This window comes from Lepus europaeus, chromosome 13 (assembly GCF_033115175.1).
Source record: "Lepus europaeus isolate LE1 chromosome 13, mLepTim1.pri, whole genome shotgun sequence".
NCBI lineage: Eukaryota > Metazoa > Chordata > Mammalia > Lagomorpha > Leporidae > Lepus > Lepus europaeus.
In genome coordinates this window covers 34,700,691-34,728,189 of record NC_084839.1, presented here as the reverse complement: position 1 = coordinate 34,728,189, position 27,499 = coordinate 34,700,691, and the positions used below count along the sequence as shown (strand labels likewise).

The window sequence follows — 27,499 nt, the reverse complement described above, 5'->3', positions numbered from 1 at the left end:
TATACATTCCATATATAATATTTGCCATGGTGGTTTGAATTCTTTTATTTATTTGACAGAGTTACAGACAGTGAGAGAGAGAAACAGGGAGGGAGAGAGAAAGATCTTCCATCTGATGGTTCGCTCCCCAAATGGCTGCAACGGCCAGAGCTACGCCAATCCGAAGCCAGGAGCCAGGTGCCTCTTCCTGGTCTCCCACGTCAGTGCAGGGGCCCAGGCACTTGGGCCATCCTCCACTGCTCTCCTGGGCCACAGCAGAGAGCTGAACTGGAAGAGGAGCAACTGGGACTAGAACCTGGTACCCATATGGGATGCTGGTGCCGCAGGTGGAGGATTAACCTAGTGTGCCATGGTGCCGGCCCTTTGAAGCCTTTTAAAAAGAGAAATGTTAGAGTATGGTTGGAGGATTCTTTCAATACCAGTCTCTTCTTCCCTTCCATAGATATATACCTGTCCTGAAGGTGGTGTGTGTGTTTCCTACTTTCCCAATTCTGTATTTATATATGTATATAGTTCATAAATAATATGTAGTATTTTACTCCATTTAACAGATTTTAGTAAGTGGTTCAAATACGTATTCTTTTGTGACTTGATTTCTTTTTCTTTTTTTTTTAAAAAGATTTAAAATGGGACCCAGAAAAAAAAAAAAAGAAAAAAACGTATTTATATGAAAGGCACGGTTACAGAGACACAGAGCAAGCAGGAGAGCAGGAAAGAGAGCGCTTCCATCTGCTAGTTCACTCCTCAAATGGCTGCAATGACCGGAGCTGGGCCGATCCAAAGCCAGGAGCCAGGAATTTCTTCAGGGTCTCCCACATAGGTGCAGAGGTCCAGGCACTTGGGCTGTCTTCCCGCTGCTTTCCCTGGTGCATTAGCAGGGAGCTGGATCGAAAGTGGAGCAGCTGGGCCTGGAGCTGGCACCCATATGGGATGCTGGCACTGAGATGGCAACTTTACCTGCTACACCACAGTGGCAGCCCCTGCTTTTGTTTTTCTTTCTTTCTTTTTTTTTTTTTTTAAAGATTTTATTTTATTTATTTGAAAGGCAGAGTTGCATAGAGTATATATAGAGAGATTTTCCCTTTTTTTTTTTTTTTTTATTCTGCGTATGTAGTTATAAACAAGGAACCATATCACTCCTTTAGGATAGGGTCTGCACTGTGGTGTAGCGGGTGAAACCACTGCCTGCAGCGCTGGCTTCCCATAATGGGCACTGGTTTGATTCCCAGCTGCTTCACTTTCTATTCAGCTCTCTGCTGTGGCCTGGGAAGTAGTAGAAGATGGCCCAAGTCCTTTGGCCTCTGCACCCACTTGGGAGACCCAGAAGAAACTCCTGGCTCCTGGCTTCTGATTGGCCATTGTGGCCTACTGGGGAGTAAACCAGCAGATAGAAGACCTCTCTCTCTGCCTCTGCCTCTCTTTCTCTCTCTGTGTAACTCTTGACTTTCAAATAAATAAATAAATGTTAAAAAAAATTCATCTAGGGTATAAACAAGTACCTAAAAAGGTTAAGCTAAAAATATTAAAATATGAAAATAAAAACTGTTAGGATTGTGTGCTTTTATTCTTTAAAAACCTGGACCACAGAACAAAAGTCTTATTTCCCTCCCATTCTCTCCTTCCCCATAAATACCTAAGGGTAGGTTTAAGACCCTTTTTATATCTTGACTTGAGGTGAGATTTTCTGCAAGATTACTCTTTAGAAAAAAATGGAGAAGAACCCCAATGTTAGGGCTTTAGCGAGGACTTGCAGAATCTAAATATCATGTTTGTGATTTTCTGTCTTACTACTTGGAGCCCCAAGCCATTTATTTTAGCTTCTCTTAACTAGTCAAGAAAGCGGACTTTATAAACTTCAACTTTATCTAAAATATCTAAATTAACATCAGGCTTTTTTTTTTTTCTTAAAGTACTTTACACTCACACCCAGTATATGTTTTAAGAACTGGTTAATATTTAATGAGAAGCTTTGGGAAAGTTTATATACTTACAGTAATCTAGTTTATATTTTGCTTTATTTATATTTAGATGAATGCATAAAAGCAATTTTTTTGGAACCTCAGAGTCCTTTTAAGTAGGAACAGCAGAAATTCTGTGATATCAGTGTTAGTTTCTATGGAAACAGTAGATTTCAAGTGGAAAATAATATGTAAATCTTACAGGAAAAACATCTCTTTGTCTCCTGATTTGATAGTAATGGAGGAAGGAGATAAACTACATTGTATACTGTTTAAAGAATTTTTTTTTTGACAGGCAGAGTTAGAGAGACAGAGAGAAGGTCTTCCTTTTCCGTTGGTTCACCCCCAAAATGGCCGCTACATCTGCCGTGCTGCGCCAATCCAGAGCCAGCAGCCAGGTGCTTCCCCCTGGTCTCCCATGCGGGTGCAGGGCCCAAGCACTTGGGCCATCCTCTACTGCCTTCCCGGGCCACAGCGGAGAGCTGGACTGGAAGAGGAACAACCGGGACAGAATCCGGCGCCCCAACCGGGACTAGAACCCTGGGGTACCGGAGCCACAGGTGGAGTATTAACCAAGTGAGCCGTGGTGCCAGCCTGTTTAAAGAATTTTTTAAAGCCTGGATATTTTAGGATGGTCTTTTTTTTGCCAAAAGGGTTATGAGGGTAAGTCGTTGATAACTGACATTGTTAATAGGTCAATTTCTGGAATATTTAAAATTTTTATTTTTGCAATTTGCTTTGTAGTTCTAATTTTATAAAAAAGAAATTTAACTTTATAAATTCTATTTTTTTAAAGAGTTATTTGAGAGGCAGAGTTACAGAGAGATGAGATAAAGAAAAGTCTTCTATCCTGTGGTTTACTCCTCAAATGGCCTCAACGGTTGGAGCTGGGCTGATCCAAAGCCAGGAGCTTCTTTTGGGTCTTCCATGTAGGTGCAGAGGCCCAAGCCCTTGGGCCATCTTCTACTGCTTTCCCAGGCCACAACAGAAAGCTGGATAGGGAGTGGAGAAGCAGGGACTAGAACCGGCACCCATATGGGATGCTGGCGCCACAGGTGAAGGCCCAACCTACTAGGCCACAGCACTGGTTCCTATAATTTTTTTTTTTTTTTTTTTTGACAGGCAGAGTGGACAGAGAGAGACAGAGAGAAAGGTCTTCCTTTGCCATTGGTTCACCCTCCAATGGCTGCCGCGGCCGGTGCACTGTGGCTGGCGCACCGCGCTGATCCGAAGGCAGGAGCCAGGTACTTTTCCTGGTCTCCCATGGGGTGCAGGGCCCAAGGACTTGGGCCACAGCAGAGAGCTGTCCTGGAAGAGGGGCAACCGGGACTAGAACCCAGTGTGCCGGCATCGCAAGGCGGAGGATTAGCCTGTTGAGCCACGGTGCCGGCCCCTATAATTCTTAATAATAGTTTGTAATAGCAAATTATGAATTGAAAACTTTTCCTTTTAATACTTGATTGGCTAATAGTTGCTTCTGTCCTTCAAAAAAAATATTGAAATTTGTTTCATTGTCAGTATTGTTACATAGCCTGCAGGCAGCGTGAGTCTGGAAGGTGAAACCCAGCACAGCCATAAAAAGCTCAGCCAGATGACTGGCTATCACTATAGACCAGTGGTTTCTAACTAGTTGTATGTCAGGTGAACATTTTAAAACATTTTCTACTTTTTTTTTTTTTTTTGTAATGTACATAGAATCCTCAATAGGTAGACTAGAGTTCTGTTTATTGTATCATTGTTAGCAGTCTTCCAGGAAGCATAAAACACTATAGTTTAGCTTGAAACTTTTCTTTAACATTGTTGTAGACTACATGAAATGAAATCAAATACACCGCATTTACATACTGCACACCTATAAAATATTGTGACCCTTGTTACTCTGTATAGTCTTAGGACCAGCAATTTTAGCATCATTTTAGGGTTAGAAATACAATTTGAAGCTTCAGTGAAGATTCAAGATCCTAATGTGATTTGTATTCACGTTAGAAGCTGGAGAAGCAGTGCTGTAGAGTAAACAAAACTAAATGAGAAGACCTGGCCCTGTTCGCTTCTCATTGTTCTAGTCATATATTTTCCTTTTCTTTAAAATATCCAGATTTGGCTTCATAGCTATAAGGCCCCTGTGAGTGGTGTTAGATTGGATTTTACATCTGAAGCTAATTTTTAAACACACCAGAACATGAATATCCTCACCTGTCTTAATAAGTATATTAGGAACATGATATGAGGGGACTTTTTGTAGAAAAATTAAATTAAAAGGTAAAGATAAGGACCAGCAGTGTATCACAGCAGGTTAAGCTGCTGGCATCCCATAATGGCAGTGCTTCTGATCCAGCTCTCTGCTAATGCTCCTCGGTGGGCATTGGAGGATGGCCCAGGTTCTTGGGTCCCTACACCCATGTGGGAGACTCAGATAGAGTTTCTGGTTCCCAGCTTCAGCCTGGCCATTGAGGCCATCTTGGGGGTGAAGCAGCAGATGGAAGATCTTTCCCTCTCTCCTCTCTCTGTGTAACTCTGCCTTTCAAACAAATAAAGATCTCAAAGATAAAAATTAAAAATATAAACTTTATTTTTCAACATATGCCTTACCAAGTTCAAGACACTTTACTGCGTGATGATAGCAGCCATTTAGCCCATTCCTAAAGAACTGATGGTTTTGGGAATTTAGCCATGTCAGTGCAGTCTTTTTTACATGAGTAACTGAAGAAAAAGTGGATACTCTTTAGAGATAAGATTGGGAAACAAGACAAAAAAATGTCAGGAGAAGCCAAGTTAGGAATGGAAAGTGGATTGATTTCCCATTAACCACCCTCTCCCCCCAAGTTCATTTATCTATTTGAAAGGCAGAGCAACCGGAGATTAGAGGGTAATAGTTTCCATCTGCTGGTTCACTTCCCAAGTGCTGTAACAGCTGGGACTGGGCCAAACTGAACCCAGGAGCCAGGAGCTCCATTCAGTTCTCCCATGTGTGTGACAGGGACCCAAGTACTTGGGTCATCATCTGCTGCCTTCCCAGGCACCACATTAGCAGAAGTTATCTGACAAGGAGTAGTCAGAACTCCAAACTAGCACTCATATATGGAATGTGGCTTAACATTTGCTTACCCTGCACCACAATGCCTGCGCCTGCCCTTGTTTTAAGAGAATGAATTGGGGGGAGCTGGCACTGTGGCATAGTGGGTTAAACCTCCACTGGGGACACTGGCATTCCCATATGGGTGCCAGTTCGTGTCCCAGCTGCTGCTCTTCCGATCTGGCTTTCTGCTAATGGTTTGGGACAGTAATGGAAGGTGGCCCAAGTGCTTGGGCCCCTGCACCCATGTAGGAGGCCTGGAGGAGGCTTCTGGCTTAGAATCTCCCCATCCTACCATTTCAGCCATTTAGGGGGACCTCTCAGTCTCTCCCTCTTACTGTAACTCAAATAAGTAAATCCTTAAAAAAAAAAAAAAAAAAGAAAAAGAAAAAGAGAAAGAATGAGTGGGAACATTGTTGTAGTAGAGAAAGACTCTTTGTTGAAGCTTTCCTGGGTGTTTTTATTTTCATTCTTTGGCCCTCTAGAAAATCAACAAGCAACATGCTTTAAGAATTCAAAAAAGAAAAAAAACTGTTGCCATAACCTTTACTCTTGCTTTTGCTTGGACCGGACCACTTCTACCTCTTGGTAGCCATTGCTTTGATTGTCTTCAGAATCATACTGGTAATGTCATGTCTCATCTCCTGTTACTTGAGGAAATGCTCTGAGTCTCATCCCACTTGTTGAAAAACTTGTCTGCAGGTGATCTGGGTACAACAGTTTTAGTACGCATGCAGCGGAACGCTTGCTGTACTTCAATTTTTCAATCAGAATTGTGTAAACTTAGCCAGTTGAGATGTCTATGATGTTGGCTATTGCATGTGTTCTTTTTTTTTAAGATTTATTCATTTATTTGAAAGGCAGAGTTACAGAGAGGCAGAGGCAGGGAGGGAGAGAGAGGTCTTCCATCGGCTGGTTCACTCCCCAAATGGCTGAAATGGCCAGAGCTGGGCTGAACCAAAGCCAGTTGGTTTGAGTCCTGACTGCTCTACTTCCAATCCAGCTCTCTGCTGTGGCCTGGGGAAGCAGTAGAAGATGGCCCAAGTGCTTGGGCCCCTACACCTATGTTTGAGACCCGGAAGAAGCTCCTGGTTTTGTATCAGCTCAGCTCCAGCCTATGTGGCCATTTGGGGAGCAAACCAGCAGATGGAAGACCTCTCTCTCTCTCTCTCTCTCTCTAACTTTGTCCTTCAAATAAATATTAAAAAAAAAAAAAAGGCCACATAGCCAACAAATCTAGGTGAAATTCAAGTTAACAAAGCTTTCTTGCTCAGTGGCTTTTGTTTGCTTTTTACACTTTAAAGAAACTATTGTTGTTGTTTTAAAGATTTGTTAATTTTAATTGAAAGTTAGAGAGGGAGGGAGAGAATGAGAGAGATCTTCCATCCACTGTTTCATTCCCTAGATGGCCACTGTGGTCAGGGCTGGGCCAAGCAAAAGCCAGAAGCTTCTTCCAGGTCTCCCATGTGGGTGGCAACACTTGGGCCCCCTTCCACTGCTTTTTCCAGGCCATCACCTGGGAGCTGGATTGGAAGTAGAGCAGCTGGGACTCAAGTGCCCGTATGGGATGTTGGCATTGTAAGTGGCAGCTTTACCTGTTATACCACAGTATTGGCCCCTATTTGATGGTTTTAATAAAATTACCAGTCCCCAAATTGGATCATTGTAATATTCTAGCCCTTACCAATTACAGTTTTTTTTTTTAATGTGCTTTACATGGTAGAACTTATAATTCATAATTTTTATTGTAATTTTGTGGCAGTAATGCATACTGGAGATTATGTAAGGAACTTAAGGCTTTTTTGTTTGTTTGTTTTCTTGTTTCTGTTTATTTCTGGTGGTGGTGGTAAACTAATTTGAGGGTTCTCATAATTGCATTGACAATCTAAAATAAGTTCTTACATAAATATTCAAAGGATAGATTAAAGTTATGGGAGTATAGGAGTACTAAACTTGGTTGGGAATCTCAGGGCAGATTCTTGTTCCTGCGTAATGATATTTAAACTGAGACTTAAGGAGTAAGTATAAATTAGAGGAACAACATGGCAAAAAGAATATTCTAGACAGAGAATATGGTGAGTGAAGACTGCGTCTAGAAAGAGCTTAATAGCATACATATCTGAAGAAAGGCTAGCTTGGTCCTCTGTAAAGAGGGGTTGGAGGGCGGTTTGGAACAAGAGGGATTGACAGTCTTTTTTTTGGTTTTCTTTTCTTTTTTCTTGACAGGCAGAGTGGATAGTGAGAGAGAGAGAGAGAGAGAGAGAGAAAGGTCTTCCTTTTTGCCGTTGGTTCACCCTCCAATGGCCACTGCGGCCGGCTCATCACGCTGATCCGAAGCCAGGAGCCAGGTGCTTCTCCTGGTCTCCCATGCGAGTGCAGGGCCCAAGCACTTGGACCATCCTCCACTGCACTCCCGGGCCATAGCAGAGAGCTGGCCTGGAAGAGGGGCAACTGGGATAGAATCCGGTACCCCAACCGGGACTAGAACCCGGTGTGCCGGCGCCACAAGGCGGAGGATTAGCCTGTTAAGCCACGGCGCCGGCCGACAGTCTTATTAATGCATATGTATGATTTCAGTCATTCGTCCTGTAATAGTGATTTAAAGGAGTGACCTGACTAGATTTAATTAGACTGTTACTTAGTTACTACTCTGGAGATTGGATTGAGTTGGGAAGGGAGAGCAAGAGTTACTAGTGAAAGGCGATCAGTTAGGTATAAGTCCAAGTGCAGATGATGGTGGTGGTGATAACAGGATGGTATCAGTAGAGGTTCTGAAATGAAGAAATTTTAGAAACATGGCTGTTGCTTAGATTTAGAGGTAAGGAAAAGGAGAGAGGTGGTAAGTACAGCTCCCGGGATTGTACTTGAGCAAATGGATGCATGGTGGTATCAGTATATGGTTAAACCAGTCAGTTGAAAATCACTGCAGTGTAGGCCGGCGCCATGGCTCAATAGGCTAATCCTCCGCCTACGGCGCCCGCACACCGGGTTCTAGTCCCGATCAGGGCGCCGGATTCTGTCCTGGTTGCCCCTCTTCCAGTCCAGCTCTCTGCTGTGGCCCGAGAGGGCAGTGGAGGATGGTCCAAGTCCTTGGGCCCTGCACCCGCATGGGAGACCAGGAGAAGCTCCTGGCTTCGGATCAGCACGGTGCGCCGGCTACAGCGTGCTAGCCGCAGCGGCCATTGGAGGGTGAACCAACGGTAAAAGGAAGACGTTTCTCATTGTCCACTCTGCCTGTCCAAAAAAACAAACAAACAAACAAACAAAAAAACACTGCAATGTTTCAAGGTATAAATGAAAAGCTCTTGTTGGAGTGATTATTTTAAAACTGCTGTTACCTTAATAATACCTATATGCATAGTACTTCCTATGTACCATGAGTAGTTCAGCTCATCCTAATGGCAACTTTATGAGGTAGGTACTTGTTATTAACCCGATTTTACAGGTGAAAACAGACACAGAAGTTAGGGGCATACATTTCGATAGTTGTACTCCTTAGCATATGGTGTTAACAATTGATTAAGCTTGTGAACTTTTTAGGCACACAAGTTGCATGCCATCATTTATCTGAGCTTACCTAAAAATACATTAATCTGGGATTTGTTTACCTTCATTCAAATTTCATACCTGGTGGTAGCTGTATGCCATTCAAACAATGATAGTATCTTTTTTTTTTTTTTTAAGATTTGTTTACTTGAGAGGCAGAGTTATGACAAAGGGAGAGACAGAGATTTTCCATCTGCTGGTTCATTCCTCAAATGGCCGCAACACCTGAAGCTGACCTGATCCAAAGCCAGGAGCCAGGAGCTTCTTCTGGGTCTCCCACATGGGTGAAAGGGCCCAACCCCTTGGGCCATTTGCAGGGAGCTGGGTTGGAAGTGAAGCAGCCGGGACTCAGCAGGCGCCCACATGGGATGCTAGTGCTGCAGGCAGAAGCTTAACCTACTATGCCATAGCGCTGGCCCCATAATATCCTCTTAAATTAGATATTGATTGCTTTTATAATCCAAAAGTTCTCCTTTGAAATTGTTTGCTCTTTATAATGCATTGTCGCTGCAGCACATTTTGAAATAATATTGTTGAGTTTGCAATCAACTAAAGGTGCAAGACTGTTCCTTTGATAGTCTTTGCAAATCTCTGAATAGTATTTATGTGGGTCAAGTATTGTTGCATTGTTGACCAGGAATATACTGGTCTTCACTGGAGTAATTCTGTCCTATAGAAGAGGGACAGTCATTGCTTTGAACATAATGGATGCCATATATCTCCTTAGTTTGGAAACTGACAGGTTCAAGTGGAAGACCTTTTAAAAATTTTGGCTGGGAGAGGGTAAGATCCCCAGGAGTAACTTGTTGCTAGTCAGATCAATTGGTTGAGAATGCCAGATAAGGCATGTGTCCTGTGAAACTATTAGGTGTTTGTTCAGAAAAGAGCAGGAGCCCAAACTTCAGAAATTTATCTCTGCTATTTGCATTTGCTGTATGTATTTCTTTATCCATTCATCTGCTGACACGTGGATTGATCAGCTATTGTGAATAGTGCTGCTGTAAAGGTGATGAAGCAGGTATCTCTTTGATACAGTGGGTTCATGTCTTTTGTGTATATCCCCAGTAGTGTGATTGCTGGATCATGTGGCAGTTCCGTTTCTAGTTTTGTTTTGTTTTGTTTTTTATAAAACAAATCTCCATGTTGTTTTCCATAGTGGCTGCACAAAATTATGTTCCCACCAGCAGTGTCTAAGTATCCCCCTTTTGCCTGATGTTGTTGCCTACTGGGTAAGCAATCACCTGTAGCATTGGCATCCCATAGAGTCCTGGCTGCTCCGCTTCCAATCCAGCTCCCTGCTAATGCACCTGGGAAAGCAGCAGAGGGTGGCCCAAGTCCTTGGGCCCCTGTACCCATGTGGGAGACCTGGAAGAAGCTCCTGGCTCTTGGGTTCGGCTTGGCCCAGACCTGCCTGTTTCTGCCCTCTGGGGAGTAACCAGTAGTTGGAAGATCTCTTTCTGTCTTTCCTTCTCTCTCTGCCTTTCAAGTAAATATATCTTTTAAAAGAAAAAAAAAAGTTTTCCTTTCTCCACATCCTCAATAACAGTAATTACTCTTTTTGATAATAGCCATTCTGACAGACTGAAGTGATAGATATTACATTGTGATTTTATTATCTTTAAATTTTTTATTATTTATTTTTGAAAGAGTTAGACAGTGAGAGAGAAAGACAGAGAGAAAGGTCTTCCTTCCATTGGTTCATCCCCCAAAATGGCCGCTACGGCCGGTGCTGCACTGATCCAAAGCCAGGAGCTGGGTGCCTCTTCCTGGTCTCCCACATCGGTGCAGGGGCCCAAGCACTTGGGCCATCCTCCACTGCCCTCCCGGGCCATAGCAGAGAGCTGAACTGGAAGAGGAGCAACTGGGACTAGAACCCGGCTTCTATATGGGATGCTGGCGCCACAGGTGGAGGATTAAGCAAGTGAACCATGGCACCGGCCTGCATTGTGATTCTGATTTATATTTCCCTGATTGCTTTTTTTTTTTTTAAAGATTTATTTTATTTGAAAGTGTTACACACAGAGAGAAGGAGAGGCGGAGAGAGAGAGAGAGAGGGAGAGGGAGAAGGAGAGGGAGAGGGAGGGAAGGAAGGAGGGAGAGAGAGAGGAGGAGAGAGGGAGGGAAGGAGAGAGGAGGAGAGAGAGAGGGGGGAAGGAGGGAGGGAGGGAGGGAGAGAGGGGGGAAGGAGGGAAGGAGGGAGGGAGGGAGAGAGAGAGGGGGAAGAAGTGAGGGAGAGAGAGAGAGGGGGAAGAAGGGAGGGAGAGAGAGGGAAAAGGGAGGGAAGAAGGGAGGGAGAGAGAGGGAAAAGGGAGGGAAGAAGGGAGGGAGAGAGAGAGAGAGAGAGGGAAGGAGGGTGGGAGAGAGAGAGAAAAGCCTGGAGCTTCTTCCAGGTCTCCCAAGGACTTGGGCCATCTTCCACTGCTTTCCCTGGCCATAGCAGAGAGCTGGATCGGAAATACAGTTGCTGGGACTCCAACTGGTGCCCATAGGGGATAATGGCACTGCAGGTGGTAGCTTTATCCACCACGCCACAGTGCCAGCCACCTCCTCCCCCCCCCCCCCCCCCATTGCTTTTTGTATATTTTTTGGCCATTTGTTCATTTCCTTTGCTCATTTCTTAACTGGATCAGATTTTTTTTTTCTTACTGGTTTTTTTTGAGTTACTGATACATTCTGGGTATTAATCGTTTGTCAGATAAGTGGCTTGCAAATATTTTCTTCCATTCTGTTGGAGTGTCTTCAGTCTCCTGTTTCCTTTGCTGTGCAGAAGCTTCTGAGTTTAATATAATCTCATTTGTCTAGTTTTGCTTTTGTTGCCTGCGCTTTTGGGGTCTTCTCCAGGAAATCATCAGCTAAACCAATGTCTTGAAGCATTCCCTGTATTCATAGTTTCAGATCATACATTTAGGTCTTTGATTCTTGAATTGATTTTTGTGTATGGTAAGAAGTACAGATCTAATCTCATTCATATATGCATGCAGTTTCGCCATCGCCATTTATTGAAAAGAATGTCCTTTCTCCAATGTAGAACCTTTTGTCAAAAATCAGTTGATTATATGTACATGGATTAGTTTCTGGGCTCTCTGTTCTGTTCCATTGATTTGTTTTTTTATCCGAATGCCCTGCTGTTTTAATAACTATAACTTTGTAGTGTGCTTTGAAATTAGGTATGGTGATGTGTTCAGCTTGATTTTTTTTTTTTTCCCCCCAGCATTGCTTTCTGTGTTCTGGGTCTTTTGTGAGTGCATATGAATTTTAGGATCTTTTTTCTAATTTTGTAAAGATTATCATTGGTATTTTGATAGTGATATATTGAATCTAGGGTCATTTAATGTTATTTAAATTATGAATATGGAGTATCTTCATTTTTTGTGTTGATTCTTTCATCAGTGTTATGTAATTTTCATTGTAGAGAAAATTTCATTTTGGATAAATTTATTACTGAATATTTGATTTTTTTTGTGGCTACTGTGAATAGAATTTTATTTCTCAATGATATCATTATTAGTGTATAAAATACCACTATTTTTGTATGTTTATTTTTTAATCCTGTGACTTTACTGAATTGTTTATCAGTTCTAACAGTTTTTGCTGGAGTTTTTGTGTACCATATCATTTGCAAACATGGTTGTTTAGACATTCTCCCAACTTGCTCTTGCTGATACTTCTAATACGGTATTGTGTTAGAGTGGTAAAAGTGGACAACTTTGTTTTGCTCCACATTTGAGGGGAAATGCTTCGAGCTCTTCTGCATTCAATATGATATTGGCTGTTGGTGTGTCATATATAGCCTGTAATAATTTTGAGGTGTGTTCCTTCCATATCTCATTTGTTGAGGGTTTTTTTTTTTTTTTTTTATCATGAAAGGATGTTGAATTTTCTCAGATGGCTTCTGTGCATCTGTTGAGATGATCATAATGGTTTTGTTCTTCATTTTGTTGATCTGGTTTATGATGTTTGTTGATTTGTAAATGTTGAACTACCCTTGGATCTTGGGATAAATCCCCCTGGATCATAATGTATGATCTTTTTCATGTAATAATGGATTTAGTTTGCTAATATTTTGTTGGGATTTTTTACATCTGTGTTCATCAAGTTTTTTAGTCTGTAGTTTTCTTTTTGTGTTGTGTCTTTGTTGGTTTTGATATCAGAGTGATGCTGGCTTCCTCATGATTCCTATGTTCCTATGTAGACATCTGCAAATCATGTGTAATATTCTTTTTTTTTTTTTTTTAATGGAGTAGGTTTCATTGGAAAAGACTTTCTCATTTAGATGGAATATGGGGTATCTCTTGGGTTGTTTATTTGGCTTTGGTACTGAGTAAGTCCAAAATGTAACCTCTAAGTAATTTCTTCAGTAGTAATCAGTGTCAACAGTGTCTACAAGTGCCACAGCTGTTTAGTCTGCAGTAGTTTGTGGAAGCAATAGTATGACTTTGAAGTGGACATGAGTTCTAAAGGTGTATATTTAATTCCCAGAGAGTTGTGTCAATCACACTAGGGTTTATGATGGCTGTAGCTGTGTTTTTGGTGCCGTAGGACGTAGGGGGCTGTTCTCGTTTGCCATAAGGCAAGTTTGATTAATTCTGGGGCTTGTGGCACCAACGACTATGGCCCTTGGATTGTGATGTGGATAAGGCCTTCTCCAGTTCTAGCATCAACAGCCCAAGCCACAGCTCTGGGAAATGTTAAGAGGACCTTGCTCTAGTCCCATAGGTTACACCAAGGCTTGCACACTGGTAGGTGTGAATCTGCAGCACTGGAATGCCTGATGACTCTCTAATCAGCAAAATGGCATCCCCTGGCACGGTGGCTGGGAAAGGAGTGGTGAGCTGTGGTGATGAGTATCCTCTTTCTTCACTGTCCTCCAGAGTCTTTATGCAGTTTGCACCTCCTTACTGAAGTTTTTCCCTCTGTCAGTATCTGCAGTTCTAACATTTTATATATAGAATCCTTTTCCCAGCAAGATGGCATCCCCTGGCTGGGGAACCAAGATAGGAATGGTAGGCACTGGCAGCGTTAGTAGGCAGTGGCGGGGTAAGACGTGCTTTCCCTCTGCTGGTTTTCGGAGTCCCTGGGATGTTTGTAGGTACTGTAACTGCAGTTTTCTCTCAGATAGGCTTCTGCAGTTACAGGTCTTCCCTTGTCCTCAAACTGCTTTCTGGCTGAGGTGGTTGCAGATCCTCTATTCAGCCATCTTGAGCCTCTCCTATTAAATTAGGGATGCAGAAGCTTTATTGTGTTATTTTGGAATTTTCTTTGCATGCTATCATCGCCCTTTAAGTTCCACAATGAAAAATTACATTCACTGTTCATATCTTTCAAAAAATTCATGTGGAACAGAATTAAAAGTTTATTTTGGTGCCAAAATTTTTTAAAATCCATGCATAGTTTTCTTATGTATTTTTCAAAATTAAGACTCGAGAGAGAGGCTGTTCTTAGCATTGTTGCTTTTCTATATTTGTAGTGTGAAATCTTGTATTCTTTGTCCTGTTAAAGAAGCAGTGAGAAATCCAAAGGTAATAGAACATTAACTTTTTTTTAACTTTTATTTAATGAATATAAATTTTCAAAGTACAGCTTATGGATTACAATGGCTTTCCCCCCCCATAACTTCCCTCCCACCTGCAACCCTCCCCTCTTCCACTCCCTCTCCCCTTCCATTCACATCAAGATTCATTTTTCAATTATCTTTATATACAGAAGATCAATTTAGCATATATTAAATAAAGCTTTCAACAGTTTGCACCCACACAGAAACACAAAGTGTGAAATACTGTGTGAGTACTAGTTATAGCATTAAATCATGATGTACAGCACATTAAGGACAGAGATCCTACATCAGGAGTAAGTGCACAGTGACTCCTGTTGTTGACTTAACAATTTGACACTCTTGTTTATGGCATCAGTAATCACCCTAGGCTCTTGTAATGAGTTGCCAAGGCTATGGAGGCCTTTTGAGTTTGCCGACTCTGATCATATTTAGACAAGTTCATAGTCAAAGTGGAAGTTCTCTCCTCCCTTCAGAGAAAGGTACCTCCTTCTTTGATGACCTAGAACATTAACCTTTTTTTTTTTTTGGACAGGCAGAGTGGACAGTGAGAGAGAGAGAGAGAGAGAGAGAGAGGTCTTCCTTTACCGTTGGTTCACCCTTCAATGGCTGCCGCGGCTGGCGCGTTGTGGCTGGCGCATCTCGCTGATCCGAAGCCAGGAACCAGGTGCTTCTCCTGGTCTCCCATGCGGGTGCAGGGCCCAAGCACTTGGGCCATCCTCCACTGCCTTCCCGGGCCACAGCAGAGAGCTGGCCTGGAAGAGGGGCAACCAGGACAGAATCCGGTGCCCCGACCGGGACTAGAACCCGGGGAGCCGGCGACGCAGGCGGAGGATTAAGCTATTGAGCTGCGGCGCCGGCCTACATTAACTTTTTAAAAAAATATTTATTGGGCCAGCACCGTGGCTCACTTGGCTAATCCTCCACCTGCGGCGCCAACAACCCGGGTTCTGTCCTGGTTCGGATTGGCGCAGTGCGCCGGCTGCAGCGCGCCACCAGAATGGCCATTGAGGGGTGAACCAAAGGAAAAGGAAGATATTTCTCTCTGTCTCTCTCACTGTCCACTCTGCCTGTCAAAAAAATACGCAGAGGCAGAGAGAGAAAGAGAGAGGGAGGGGTAGGTAGGTTGGTCGGACTGTTAGTTGGTCTTCCTTCTGCTGGTTCACTCCCCAGATGGCTGCAACATCTGGAGCTATGCTGATCCCAAGCCAGGAGCTGGGAGCGTCTTCCCAGTCTCCCACGCGGGTACAGGGACCCAAGGACTTGGGCCGACTTCTTCTTTCCCAGGTCATGGCAGAGAGCTGTATAGAAGAGGAGCAGCTGGGTCTTGAACCGGCTTCCACATGAGATGCTGGCATTGCAGGTGGTGGCTTTAGTGGCTATGCCACAGTACTGGCTTCATAGAACATTAATTTTTTTTTTTAAGATTTATTTATTTATTTGAAAGTCAGATTTACACAGAAGGAGAGGCAGAGAGGTCTTCCATCGCTGGTTCACTCCACAGATGGCCATAATGGCTGGAGCTGCACCCATCTAAAGCCAGGAGCCAGGAGCTTCCTCCAGGTCTCCCACGCGGGTGCAGGGGCCCAAGGAGTTGGGCCATCTTCCACTGCTTTCCCAGGCCATAGCAGAGAGCTGGATTGGAAGTGAAGCAGCTGGGAATTGAACTGGCGCCCATATGGGATGCCGGCACTACAGTGGCGGCTTTACCCGGTACACCACAGCACCGGCCCCAGAACATTAACTTTTGTAACTGTCCTCAAATGATCTGTAAGGGGGAAGAGAACTTTTGAAGTTGTGTTTCAATTGTAGTTCTTAAGCAAAAGTTTGTAATGCAGGGAATCAAATAACCTGTTTTCTTTTTCTAATTCTAGGTGAGAATTATGAAGATGATGACCTAGTAAACTCTGATGAGGTTATGAAGAAACCATGTCCAGTACAGATTGTTCTTGCTCATGAAGATGACCATAACTTTGAACTTGATGAAGAAGCTTTGGAACAAATATTGCTACAGGAGCACATACGAGATCTTAACATAGTAGTGGTATCCGTGGCAGGAGCTTTTCGTAAAGGGAAATCATTTCTGCTGGACTTCATGCTTAGATATATGTATAACAAGGTGAATAGTGTCTTTTAAATTGAACCAAATTAAAAACAAAGCTAACCAACCTTTTTTTTTTTTTTTTTGTTTTTAGATAGATAAAACCCACCAAGATCTGTATCTTTAATTTTATAGAAATACAGTTCTTATAGGATTTCCTGTTTAAGGCAGTAACAGAAGTTGTTTGAACTCTTGATTCTCCATCACCATAGTTCCTTTTGCATATAATACATGTATGTACAAGATGCATGTGATTGAGCGTCTGTTCTAGGTCTCTGTCCCAAGATGTCTGCATGTACCCTGAAGGTCTCTGGAATATCATTTATCTTTCCTTCTGTTTTGTTATTTCTCCTTGATGTCTCTTTCCTTCTTGGCCACATTTCCAGTGAGTGAAGTAGGCAGATAGAGACCCCTAGAAAAGTACACCTATGTTCCTCAAATAAGTACCTTTTAGTGGCTGTTACTTTTAAAAAAATTTAATTTTTAATTTATTTGAAAGGTGGAGAGACAAATACTGCCTATTTTCTGGTTCACTCCCCAAGTGCCCACAACAGCCAGGAGTTGGGAACTCAATCTAGGTCTCTCATGGATGGCAGAGGCCCAGGTACTTGAGCCATTACCTGCTACCTCCCAGGGTTCAGGAAGCTGGAACTGGAAGTGCAGGCAAGACTGTAACACAGACACCATGATATGGGATGTGGGTGTCTCAGTTGGCATCTTAGCCACTGTGCCAAATGCCTATGCCTAGTGACACTTGGGAATAATGTGCAGTTTCTTAATGGTGGCTTCCATGACTTTCTATGACCTTTGAGGCTCATCTCTTGCTTCCATATGTCAAATATGAAGGGCTTCAAAAAGTTCATGTAAATTCTTTGTGTTTTCATGTTATTTTTCCATGAATCTTTTAGAGCCGCTCATGTACTGTAGTTTTTGTTCCTTGAGTATGTTTTGCTGTTTGTCAAATCTTGCTGTATTCTTGGCTGATCTTTTCACAGGAGTGCTTTCTTGGCTTTTAAGACTTTATACCCTCATCTCAGCTCACACAGCTAAGATTTTATTGATATTATTTTTTTTCCTGGCTAAGTTAATTTCTATTGGGGTGTTCCTTCTTGATAATCCTAACATAACAATTGGGCCTTGGTAGGCATGTGTTATCTATTTTGATTGATGAATCTTCCTCCCTCTATACATTTTCACTCTCCCCATTGACTTGTATCAGAATGTTTCTCCCCTCCCCTCCCCTCCTTTCTCTCTCCCCTCCTTTCTCTCTCCCCTCCTTTCTCTCTCCCCTCCTTTCTCTCTCCCCTCCTTTCTCTCTCCCCTCCTTTCTCTCTCTCCTCCTTTCTCTCTCCCCTCCTTTCCCTTCTCCCCTTAATTCCCCTTCCCCTCTCTTCCCCTCCCTTCCCCTTCCCCTCTGCTTCCCTCCCCTTTACCCCCCACCCCTCCCCTCCTCTGTCCCTCTTCCCTCCCCTTCTGCTCCCCTCTCTCTCCCCTCTGCTCTCCTCCACTCCCCTCCCCCTCACCTCCTTTTCCTTCCTGCCTGCCTGCCTGCCTTCCTGTCTTCCTGTCTTATTTGAGAGGCAGAAAGAGAGAAAGAGAAAGAACTTCTATGCTCTGGTTCACTCCCCGCAGTGGTGGAGACAGGGCTGAAGGGGGAGCCAGACCCTCAGTCCGGTCTCCATGTGGAGGACAGGAGCCAGTTTACTTGGCCCCACTGCAGTTCCCCAGGGTCTGCATGAGCAGGAAGCTGGAGTCAGGAGCCGGAGCTGAGAGTTGAATCTAGGTACTTTGACGTGGGATGTCGGTATCTTTAACTACTGGGCTAACCACCTATGCCCAGGATTTTTTTTTTTTTTTTTTTGTAAAAGATTTATTTCATTTATTTGAAAGAGAGTTACAGAGAGAGGTAGAGACAGAGAGAAGGTCTTCCATCTGCTGGTTCACTCCCCAGATGGATGCAATGGCCAGATCTGCGCCGATCCAGAGCCAGGAGCTTCTTCCGGGTCTCCCACATGGGTGTAGGGGCCCAAGAACTTGGATCATCTTCTACTGCTTTTTCAGAGCATAGCAGAGAGCTTGATCAGAAGAGGAGCAGCTGGGACTCAAACTGTCACCCAATGGGTTGCCGGCGCTTTAGGCCAGGGCTTTAACCCGCTGCTGGCCCCAAGGATGTTTTTCTAGCAGTGAAATTTGGCCTTAGGGAATAGGCATTTGGTAGGGACCAAGAAAGAATTGGAGCACTAGGGAGGACTGACTTAATAAAGACTTTTGACATTCAGAAGCCTCATGAAGACAATAGAAGTAACACTTTGACAGAATTCTGTAATTACTTAAACACCTATCAGGGTGCTACATTTGTGAGTTCTGTATAAATCTGTAACTGGGCATATCTCTGCCTTGGGATAAGAAACATTCTCTGTTGGTTTTCCAGGAAACTGTTCAGTACATTCTTTTCATAGGAATCTTTTCAGGCATTCTAAAATATGCCTGAGTATCAAGAATGTAGTTGGAATTAAAAAAAAAAAAATTTGCGTCCTTAAGGAATTGAGAAAGATATACTTTTTAAAGTTTTTTTAAATTTAGACTTGATTAATTTCTCAGTTTGACATCTGGAAGAGAGCAATGTATAAGTAGTGGTATATTGTTTTTCTGAAAATCTGTATACTTAAAAGTGCTAAAGAGTCTCTGTACTTTGAGGTCTTCTGAAGTTACCTTGTGTATATTGTATTCATCTGTGTCTGAGCTGTTCACTGCACGTGATTTGATTCCAGGTAGGTCAGATAGTAAGTAGAATGTTAGAAGGGAGAAGGAAGCTTAGATCACTTGTCTAAGAATAACAGATAAGTTTCACCTCAGTTGCCATTTCTGATTACTGCTCTGATCAATTGGTAGCAGCAGTTTAGAGGAGAGTAGCAGCCTGTATTTGTCATGTATTTACAATCACTGATAATAAAATTTCCCCTTCTTGAAGCCACAGAAAGAATATGATGGCCTGAGAATATAACTCATCTAGTTAGTGGCTCTAAGTTGAAATATCTAAGTTTTCACTTGTAAGATTCCCATAAATAATTCCAGTTATAAGTCACCTGTTTCTGTTAACCAAAAATTACATTCAGCTGTGCTTTTTGGAATAGCACGACTCCGATGGATTTAGTGTTTTTCCTGTGAGATGAAAATAAAGGGGAAATAGCAGTGGATTAGCTTTCAGTTTCTTTTATTGACATGTGTGCATATAGAGATGGGGTACTTAAAAAAGTTAAAGAACAGTGGCTTATGTTGACTTTGTATATCTTCTGCTTTGAACCAAGTCAGTATATGTAAAGATGCAGTTCCCCAAAGGGGCTAAACAGGTAAATGTTTCACATTATAATTTAGAAATAGATGAGTATTTTCATGTTGAGTAGTTAGGGGACAATATCATAAAGCTAAATGTGAACACTTATCTCTTGGGTAAAAATTTTTAGTAGCAAAGTATCTGAAACTAAGAACAACATACTAAAAATCTTCATGAAGTACAGGGGATATTCTGATTTTTAGGTCTCATTTTCTTGTGAAGTAAATAACTTTGTGTAGATTTTTCAGCCTAAGAAAATAAGTTGAAGTGTGGGAAGAAAGACATTGTCTTATAAAGTTTAAGTGAAGTAGTTTCTAGAATAAAATTTCATCACATTATGTTAGAATTAATTATTAATTATAGTAAGACTTTCACCATGAAATGGTGAGAAAAGAAAGTATAACTAGAGTTGCTGATTTACTGAATTCATAGCACAGGAATCATTTTGAGCTGATCTTTGTTTACCATGAATGCTATAATAATAAAGTACCTCAGAAATTCAAATGTTGTTATGTAACAATTTTGAAATAGAATATTTGTTACTTGAAGAAGTACTTGAAGTTTTCCAGTGAAAGAGTTGTAAACAATATAAATACTATTAGGACTATTGGGTTCATTATGTCAATTTGTTTTAAAAATCATTACTTCATGTGTAAAAGAGGTTAAGCAAGAGATTAAAATCTGTAGTCAGAGACAGAAGTGGTGTTGGGAGATAGCTTGACTTTCCTTTGAAATAAGTCTTTTTTCAAATGCCTCTCAGTCTCTGATTCTGATTAATTTATTCAGGAATGTAGTTCAGATAAAGATTTTTTTCCTCTTTAAAATTTATCTTTGTTTTCAAAAAAATACAGTTTATATTCAGAAAGGTGGACAATTCTTAATTGGATATTTGATGAAATTTTAAATATAGAAGTTGTTTTATCACCACCCAGGTAAGTATAGTGAACCCTCACCTCTGCGTTCTCTCCTGTTTATGTCTATCCCTCAAAAGAACCACTTTTCTGAACTTCTCATCACAGGCTTGTTTCATCTGTTTTTGAACATCACATGAATAGAATCATACCATAGTACTGTTTGACTTAATTTCATTAACACTGTAGCTGTGAGTTGTCCTTGGGCTTTGGCATGTAGTGATAGTTCATTAATTTTGTTCGCTTTTGCATTCTGTATAATTTTATCTCATCTATTTGTCAGATATTTGCTTTGATCTTCGAATTTTTAGTCAGCTGATTTTTCTGAATCATACACTTCGAAACTATAAATTACTACCCTGTCAATAGGAATTGTTAGAAAAATATTGACAGTTATCACATCTGGCTATTATAAAAGTAGTTTCAAGGTTTACAAGGGTCAAAACTTAATTTAGTAGAATTAAATTCTATAATGTAAAAATTAACACAGTGCTTGGGATATTGACCCTAAGTAATGGTGATAGCTGTTATTGAATTCTTCTAGTTAAATTACTTTTTTATAAAAAAAAGTTATTTCAGAGGTAGAGAAAGTGCATCTGTGTGAGAGTAAGCTTCCATTCACAGGTTTCCTCCCCGTGTACCTGCCAACAATTGAGGTTGAAGCTAGGAGCTGGGAACTGAATCCAGGTCTTCCATTGGGTGGTAGGGACCCATCCACTTGAATTCTCATTTGCTGCTTCCCAAGTATGTACACTGGCAGGAAGCTGGAATCAGGATTGGATCTTGGAATTGAACCCGGGCACTCTGACATGGACTTAATCACGGAGGCTATACTTCCATCCCTAGTTAATTATTCTGTACAGTGGTGATTGCTTTGCTTTTTTTCTTATCCCATATTTTTCCTTTCAAAAACTCTTATTAAAAAGCTTAAACACATGTGAAGATAGAAAGTAGTATAATAAATGCCCATGTACTTGGCAGTTAGCAGTTAACTCCATTATCTGTGTACTAACTCACTGCACACTTTATGTGTTGTTTTAAAATAAATTCCAGAAATCATTTCATTAGTAAATACTCTAGTATGTGTCTCTTACAGATAAAGACTTTTGATATAGTAATGTCATTTTATTTTAAAATCAGTTCCTTAATATTAAATGTCTAAATATTGTTCAGCTTTGCAGTAGCCTCAGATGTTATTTAATCTTTAATGGTCCAGATCCTTCCAAATGTGGTCCATATTATGATTGGTTGTTTCTACATTGTTATATACTCTAGATTTTCCTCTCTCTTTCTCTTTCTTGGCAATTTATTTGTTGGAGATTATTGTTGATCTTATGGAGTTTTCCCACTCTGGATTTGCTGATTGTATAGTTTCATATGTTTGTCCTATGAATTTTCTGTAAATTGTTAATTTTAGTGACTTGATCAGACTTGGTCCAAGTTTGACTCTTAACAAGAGCACTTCATAGATGATGATGTCTTCTATCGAGATGTGTTATCTTTTAAGATAATGTTTAATATAATGGTTTTGGAATTTGTACTGAGTTGTAGGTTCTTTGATTACTAAGCATTAGATAGATATTATCTTAGTATTCACAATAACCCTCTGTAGCCCTCTGTAGCAATATTAGTATTTCAACTTGATAGTCGGATGCCCAAGCCTTTATTCTAGAAAACTATTGTGTAGTCTTTTCTTCTATGTATTTCTAGTATGTGAAGTACAGGAACTTTGTTGGATCTTCCTGCACTGAAATGTTCTTTGTAAATGCTCACTTTTCACTATTTGCTCCAAAGAAGTTGAAATGGACCACAGGAGGGCAATAGCTAGTGTAAACATGGTAACATTTTTACTGCCGGTGTGTAGCTAAGCTTAATGAATAAAGGTTATTTGCTCTGTTTGGTATGCAGAAGTTTGATTCCATCTATGACATATTTGGCAAAGGCATTTTTAGGGTTTTTAAGGGAAACAATCCTTTATATAGTGTCTTTACTATTTACAGCTGCTCTCAAAACTGCTGCCAGAGATCAGGAGTAAAAACTACCTTTAAATATTACATGCAGTGCTACAAATAACTTACTGAAAGCACAAATATCCCAGAATCAGCCCTGTGGAATGTTGAGCTAGATTTTATCATATTCTCCAAGACTAGCAGTGTTTGAGATGTAAGACTCATGGGAAATGTGTGAATACATGAAGAGAAACTTGATTTGTTTCATGTTGTTTTTAAAGAAAAATATGTATTTGGAAAAAGAACAATATTTTAAAGTATTTCTTCCTAGTATCATTTAATTTTTCATTGTGGTATAACTTCTGTGCAGTAAAAGAAACCCTAGTATAGCCAGTCCTTGTTATGTGTGTATGCTTTTGTAACCACTGCCTCTCAGGACAAGACAGAGGATGCTTCCTGCTTGCTACAGCTGCCCTCATCCCTGCTTTAGTATCGCCAGTTCTTAGGGCAGACTTTTTTCATCATATATTAGTTTTGCCAACTTTGGAACTTCATGAAATAGTCATGAAGTTTGTACTTTCTGTGTCTTTTTTTTTTTTCTTTCAGTTAATATTAAGTCTAAGAAATTGATCCATGTTAACATGGGTTAAAATGTCTTTATTGCTGAGTTGTATTTCATTGAATGAATACATCGCAGTTTATTTACCTCTTTTGTTGATAAACATGAATTGTTTCTAGTTTTTGTATGTTATGAATAAAGCTGCTATGAAAATGCTTGCACAAATTTTGGTGATGTTAAACACTTAATTTTGTTGGGTTTCTACCCAGAAGTAAAAATGCCAGTTCATGGGGTGAAACACCTATTTAACTCCAGTAGCTATTGCCGCAATTTTTCCAAAGTGGTTTCACTGATTGGCATTTCTACTGGCAATGTAAGAGACTTGTAGTTATCACAGAGCTTGTAAACAGTATTGTCAGTCTTTTTAATTTTAGGTATGTATTTTGTTAATTTCAAATCATTATGCTTGATGCAGGTTCATATGCTCATAAAACTGTTTTCCAGACAATGTAGGAATTCAGCTTATTTAACCATTGCTTTAACTGAATTTTCTTTTGGATATTTTACTAATTACAAGTGAAACATTGTATGTGAGTAGGGTAACAAGCTGCTAAAGTTTTGAATTTTACATTATTTTGCCAATCTGAGAAGTAGGCATGATTTATCAGAATTTTAAAGTCGTTAAGGAAAATAAACTGTCCTGAAGGAGTTATTGAGCTTATTTTTTTCTTGAACATAAGGGGATTTGGGTACAAAGGTTGTGTTAACTATGGACTGCTTTTTTTTTTTCTTTTTAGTTTTTTTTCAAGTTAGCACAGTTGGTGGTGCACTCCCTCACCCCCACCCCTACCCCCTAAGATTTTTATTTTGGAACTGAAAATGTTTAAAAAATATTCATATTTGAAAGGCAGAGATATATATATCTTCCATCCCCTGGTTCACTTCCAAATGGCCACAATGGTGGGGCTAGGCCAGGCGGAAGCCAGGAGCTAGGAGCTTCTTCTGGGTCTCCCACATGGGTAAAGGTTATCAAATGTTACTGGAGTTAGAGGAATCAAAAATAGATGAGATGAAATAATCAATAGTGTATTTTTTTTTAAGTCCTTATTGTAATATTTTCAAAGAAGCTTTGTTGGTTGCGTTCCTGAATCTATTACCTGAAAATGTTGTCATTTGTAGCCTTTGAAATACTGTTTGTTCTACCTTTAAGCCCCAAATGTACGCTCTGCCTCTTTTGTAATATCAAAATTGTGGTATCTGTGTCACCACATATTTTGATTTTGGATTTGAGAAAAAAATAGGCTTTTTTTTTTTTTCTGAAGACGATTAGTTAGATATATGATTCTAAGGCAACTGGTTTAATTTAGGCCGTTTTTTGGAAAAATATCTGAAGTAACAAACTCTTATTACATATAAGCACTATTCAAACACCAGCTTTTCATTTAGGGCATCAAGCATTTCTTTTATAATTAAAGTTCCTTTTATATTAATATTAACAATTTTTGGAAGAGAAATCTTTGTTTAAGGTAACAAATGTATCTGTACCTCCTTCTCTACTCTCAGAGGACAATTTTTGCTGTTTAGCTCAAGTTTTAGTTCAGAATTTTGTTGTTTTTACTCTGAAAAATGTTTTTTTTACACATTTCTTAAGAGTACATTTTCTATAGATATTTTGGAGAAGACATCTTTTTTGTTTTTAAAGATTTATTTATTTGAAAGGGAGGGAGGGAGGGAGGGAAGCCTTCCATCCTCTGGTTCTCTTCCCAAATGGCTATAGTGGCCAGAGCTGAGCCAATCTGAAACCTGAAGCCAGGAGTTTCTTCTGGGTCTCCCACATGGGTGCAGGGGCCCAAGGACTTGGACGGTCTCTGCTACTTTCTCAGGTACATTAGCATTTTTAAAGATTTGGTTTGTTTATTTGAAAGGCAGAGTTGCAAAGAGTGAGAAGGAGAGAGAGAGATCTCCCATCCGCTGAATCACTCCCCAAATGGCCGCAACAGCCAGGATTGAACCAGGCCAAAGCTATGATCCAAGGAACTTGTGGGACAGTGATAATTATAGATGGTTTGGAGTTTGTTGTGCTGTCACAGTAGGTGATAGTCTACATTTGTTTTTTGGCTGCCTTAACATTTACTTTTCATAAATTGCCTTACTTGTCGTTGATCTTGCCTTAACTTTCTTCCACCCCCATGTGGGCTTTGCAATCTGTTTTAGATTAGATACTCAAGCAAATAAAGAATTTCTGAAGCAAAGCAGTTTTATCTTTGGAATACCTTGAGTATACTCAATGTGGACTTTTAAGCATACTAATGTCTAGACAACTTACCTGTCAAAAGAACTCATTATATCCCATATTTAACTTTTTAGAGAAATTACCTTATAGTATATTAAGTTTTGTGTAATTTTATAATATTTATAACAGTTCAGCTCTGTGGTTTTTGTTAAAACATTTTGGAAAATTTTAAACATATGCCAATAAAGAGAATAGTGTAATGAACCCTAGTGTACCCATCGTTTTGCTGGTCTTGTTTTCCTCTGTCCACCCTCTCCTCGATTTATTTTTATTTGAAAGGAAGAGAGAAACACATTTTATATCTGGTTCATCCCCCAAATGACTGAAGCAAATGGGGCTGGGCCAGGCTGAAGCCAGGAGCCAGGAACTGCGTCCAGGTCTTCCATCTGAGTGGCATGGGCCCAACCACTTGGACCTTGTCAGGCAAATTAGCAGGGAGTTGGATTGGAAGTAAAGCAGCCAGGACTTGAACCAGCGCTTATGTAGGATGCTGGTGTTGCAGGCAGCTACCTAACCTGCTGCCCCAGCAGCAGCCCCAGTTGCCAGATATTTCAAAGCAAATGCAAGGCATATCCTTTCCATATCCTTTGAGTATCTTAACAGATAAGGATTTTTTTTTTTTAAACACAAACACAATTTTATCACACCAAATCATCTTTTTTTTTTTTTTTTGACAGGCAGAGTTAGAGGGAAAGGTCTTCCTTTTCCATTGGTTCACCCCCACAGTCGCCGCTGCAGCTGGCGTACCGCGCTGATCCGAAGCCAGGAGCCAGGTGCTTCCTCCTGGTCTCCCATGCGGGTGCAGGGCCCAAGCACTTGGGCCATCGTCCACTGCACTCCTGGGCCACAGCAGAGAGCTGGCCTGGAAGAGGAGTAACCAGGACAGAATCCGGCACCCTGATCGGGACTAGAACCCGGGGAGCCGGCGCCGCAGGCAGAGGATTAGCCTATTGAGCCGTGGTGCTGGCCTACCAAATCATCTTTCTTTACCCCAACTAAACACAGTCTGATCTGATACCTAGTTTGGGTTTGAATTTTTCTGTTGGATTTTAGAAAGACCTTTTTAAAAATAGTTTTGTTTGAATCAGGTACCAGACAAATCTTGGGGTTATTTTTAAAGAGAAAATTAAAGTAGTATGAAAACATTTCTGTATAAGCTATTCTAAGAGTAATGCTATTTTGACAGTCATTCTGTCTGGAACTTAGTTTTACTTCTCTATATAGAAAGATGTTAACATAGCTGGTATCTATATTTTTCTCTGATTTCTAGTTTTAGGAAATCTTTCCAAGTAAAGAAAAGTTGGGTATGACCCCCTTATCTAGAGGCCTACAGAGTGAGGTGATTAGAAGGAGTTTCTGGGCTGGAGGAGACCATATCTATGAGGCAAAGTCATACACTGTTTTGCAAGTATTTGTCCGAAGTTATACAGTGGATTTTATCTTTCTAGATGTAATTTCCTCATCTATAAAATATGAAATAGGTGATTTCTTAAGTTTTTTTAGTTCTTAGTTTTGTATGTGTTTTATTTTACATATATCTTTGACTTTTAACAGGATTCTCCGAGTTGGATTGGTGGAAACAATGAACCATTGACTGGCTTTACATGGCGAGGTGGTTGTGAAAGAGAGACAACAGGCATACAAGTTTGGAATGAAGTATTTGTGATTGACAGACCTAATGGAACAAAAGTAAAATTCTGTTTATACATTTTACTATTTTTTTCTCCTGTATACTTTCCCGAGCTATTTTTCTGGTTTTAAAAATCAAAACAACACAGAGTTATTAATGTCTAATAACTTTTTTTAAGACTATTTGGAAGGCAGAGTTACAGAGAGGCAGAGGGAGAGTCAGAAAGGTCTTCTGTCTGCTGGTTCACTCCCCAAATGGCCACGATGGCTGGAACTGGGCTGATCTCAAGCCAGGGGCTTCTTCAGGGTCTCCCAAGTGGGTACAGGGGCCCATGAACTTGGGCCGTCTTCTACTGCTTTCCCAGGCCATAGCAGAGAGCTGAATTGGAAGTGAAACAACTGGGTCTTGAACTGGTGTCCATATGGGATGCCAGCGGTGGCTTTACCTACTACACACCATAGCGCTGGCCCCAAATATCTGATAACTTTAACCTATGAACTATTATGTTAAAATGTGACATAGTATTTTTCTTGATTTAATCACTGATTTTGTAGTTTATTTATATTTGATTTTTATGGCCATATTTGATGACTA

The 27,499-nt window shown here is 40.8% G+C and overlaps 1 protein-coding gene across 4 annotated transcripts in view; it reads left to right on the top strand.

Moving 5' to 3' along the window:
* The window catches only part of ATL2 (atlastin GTPase 2), a 58,671-nt gene that overhangs the window by 13,504 nt on the left and 17,668 nt on the right, over positions 1-27,499 (top strand). For 3 of the 4 annotated variants that reach the window (XM_062209290.1, XM_062209288.1, XM_062209289.1), the window contains exons 2-3: positions 16,003-16,247; positions 26,830-26,964. In XM_062209290.1, coding sequence (XP_062065274.1) covers positions 16,003-16,247; positions 26,830-26,964 — 380 coding nt within the window. The remainder of the gene's footprint in view (positions 1-16,002; positions 16,248-26,829; positions 26,965-27,499) is intronic. The other variant, XM_062209291.1, reaches the window with a different exon arrangement.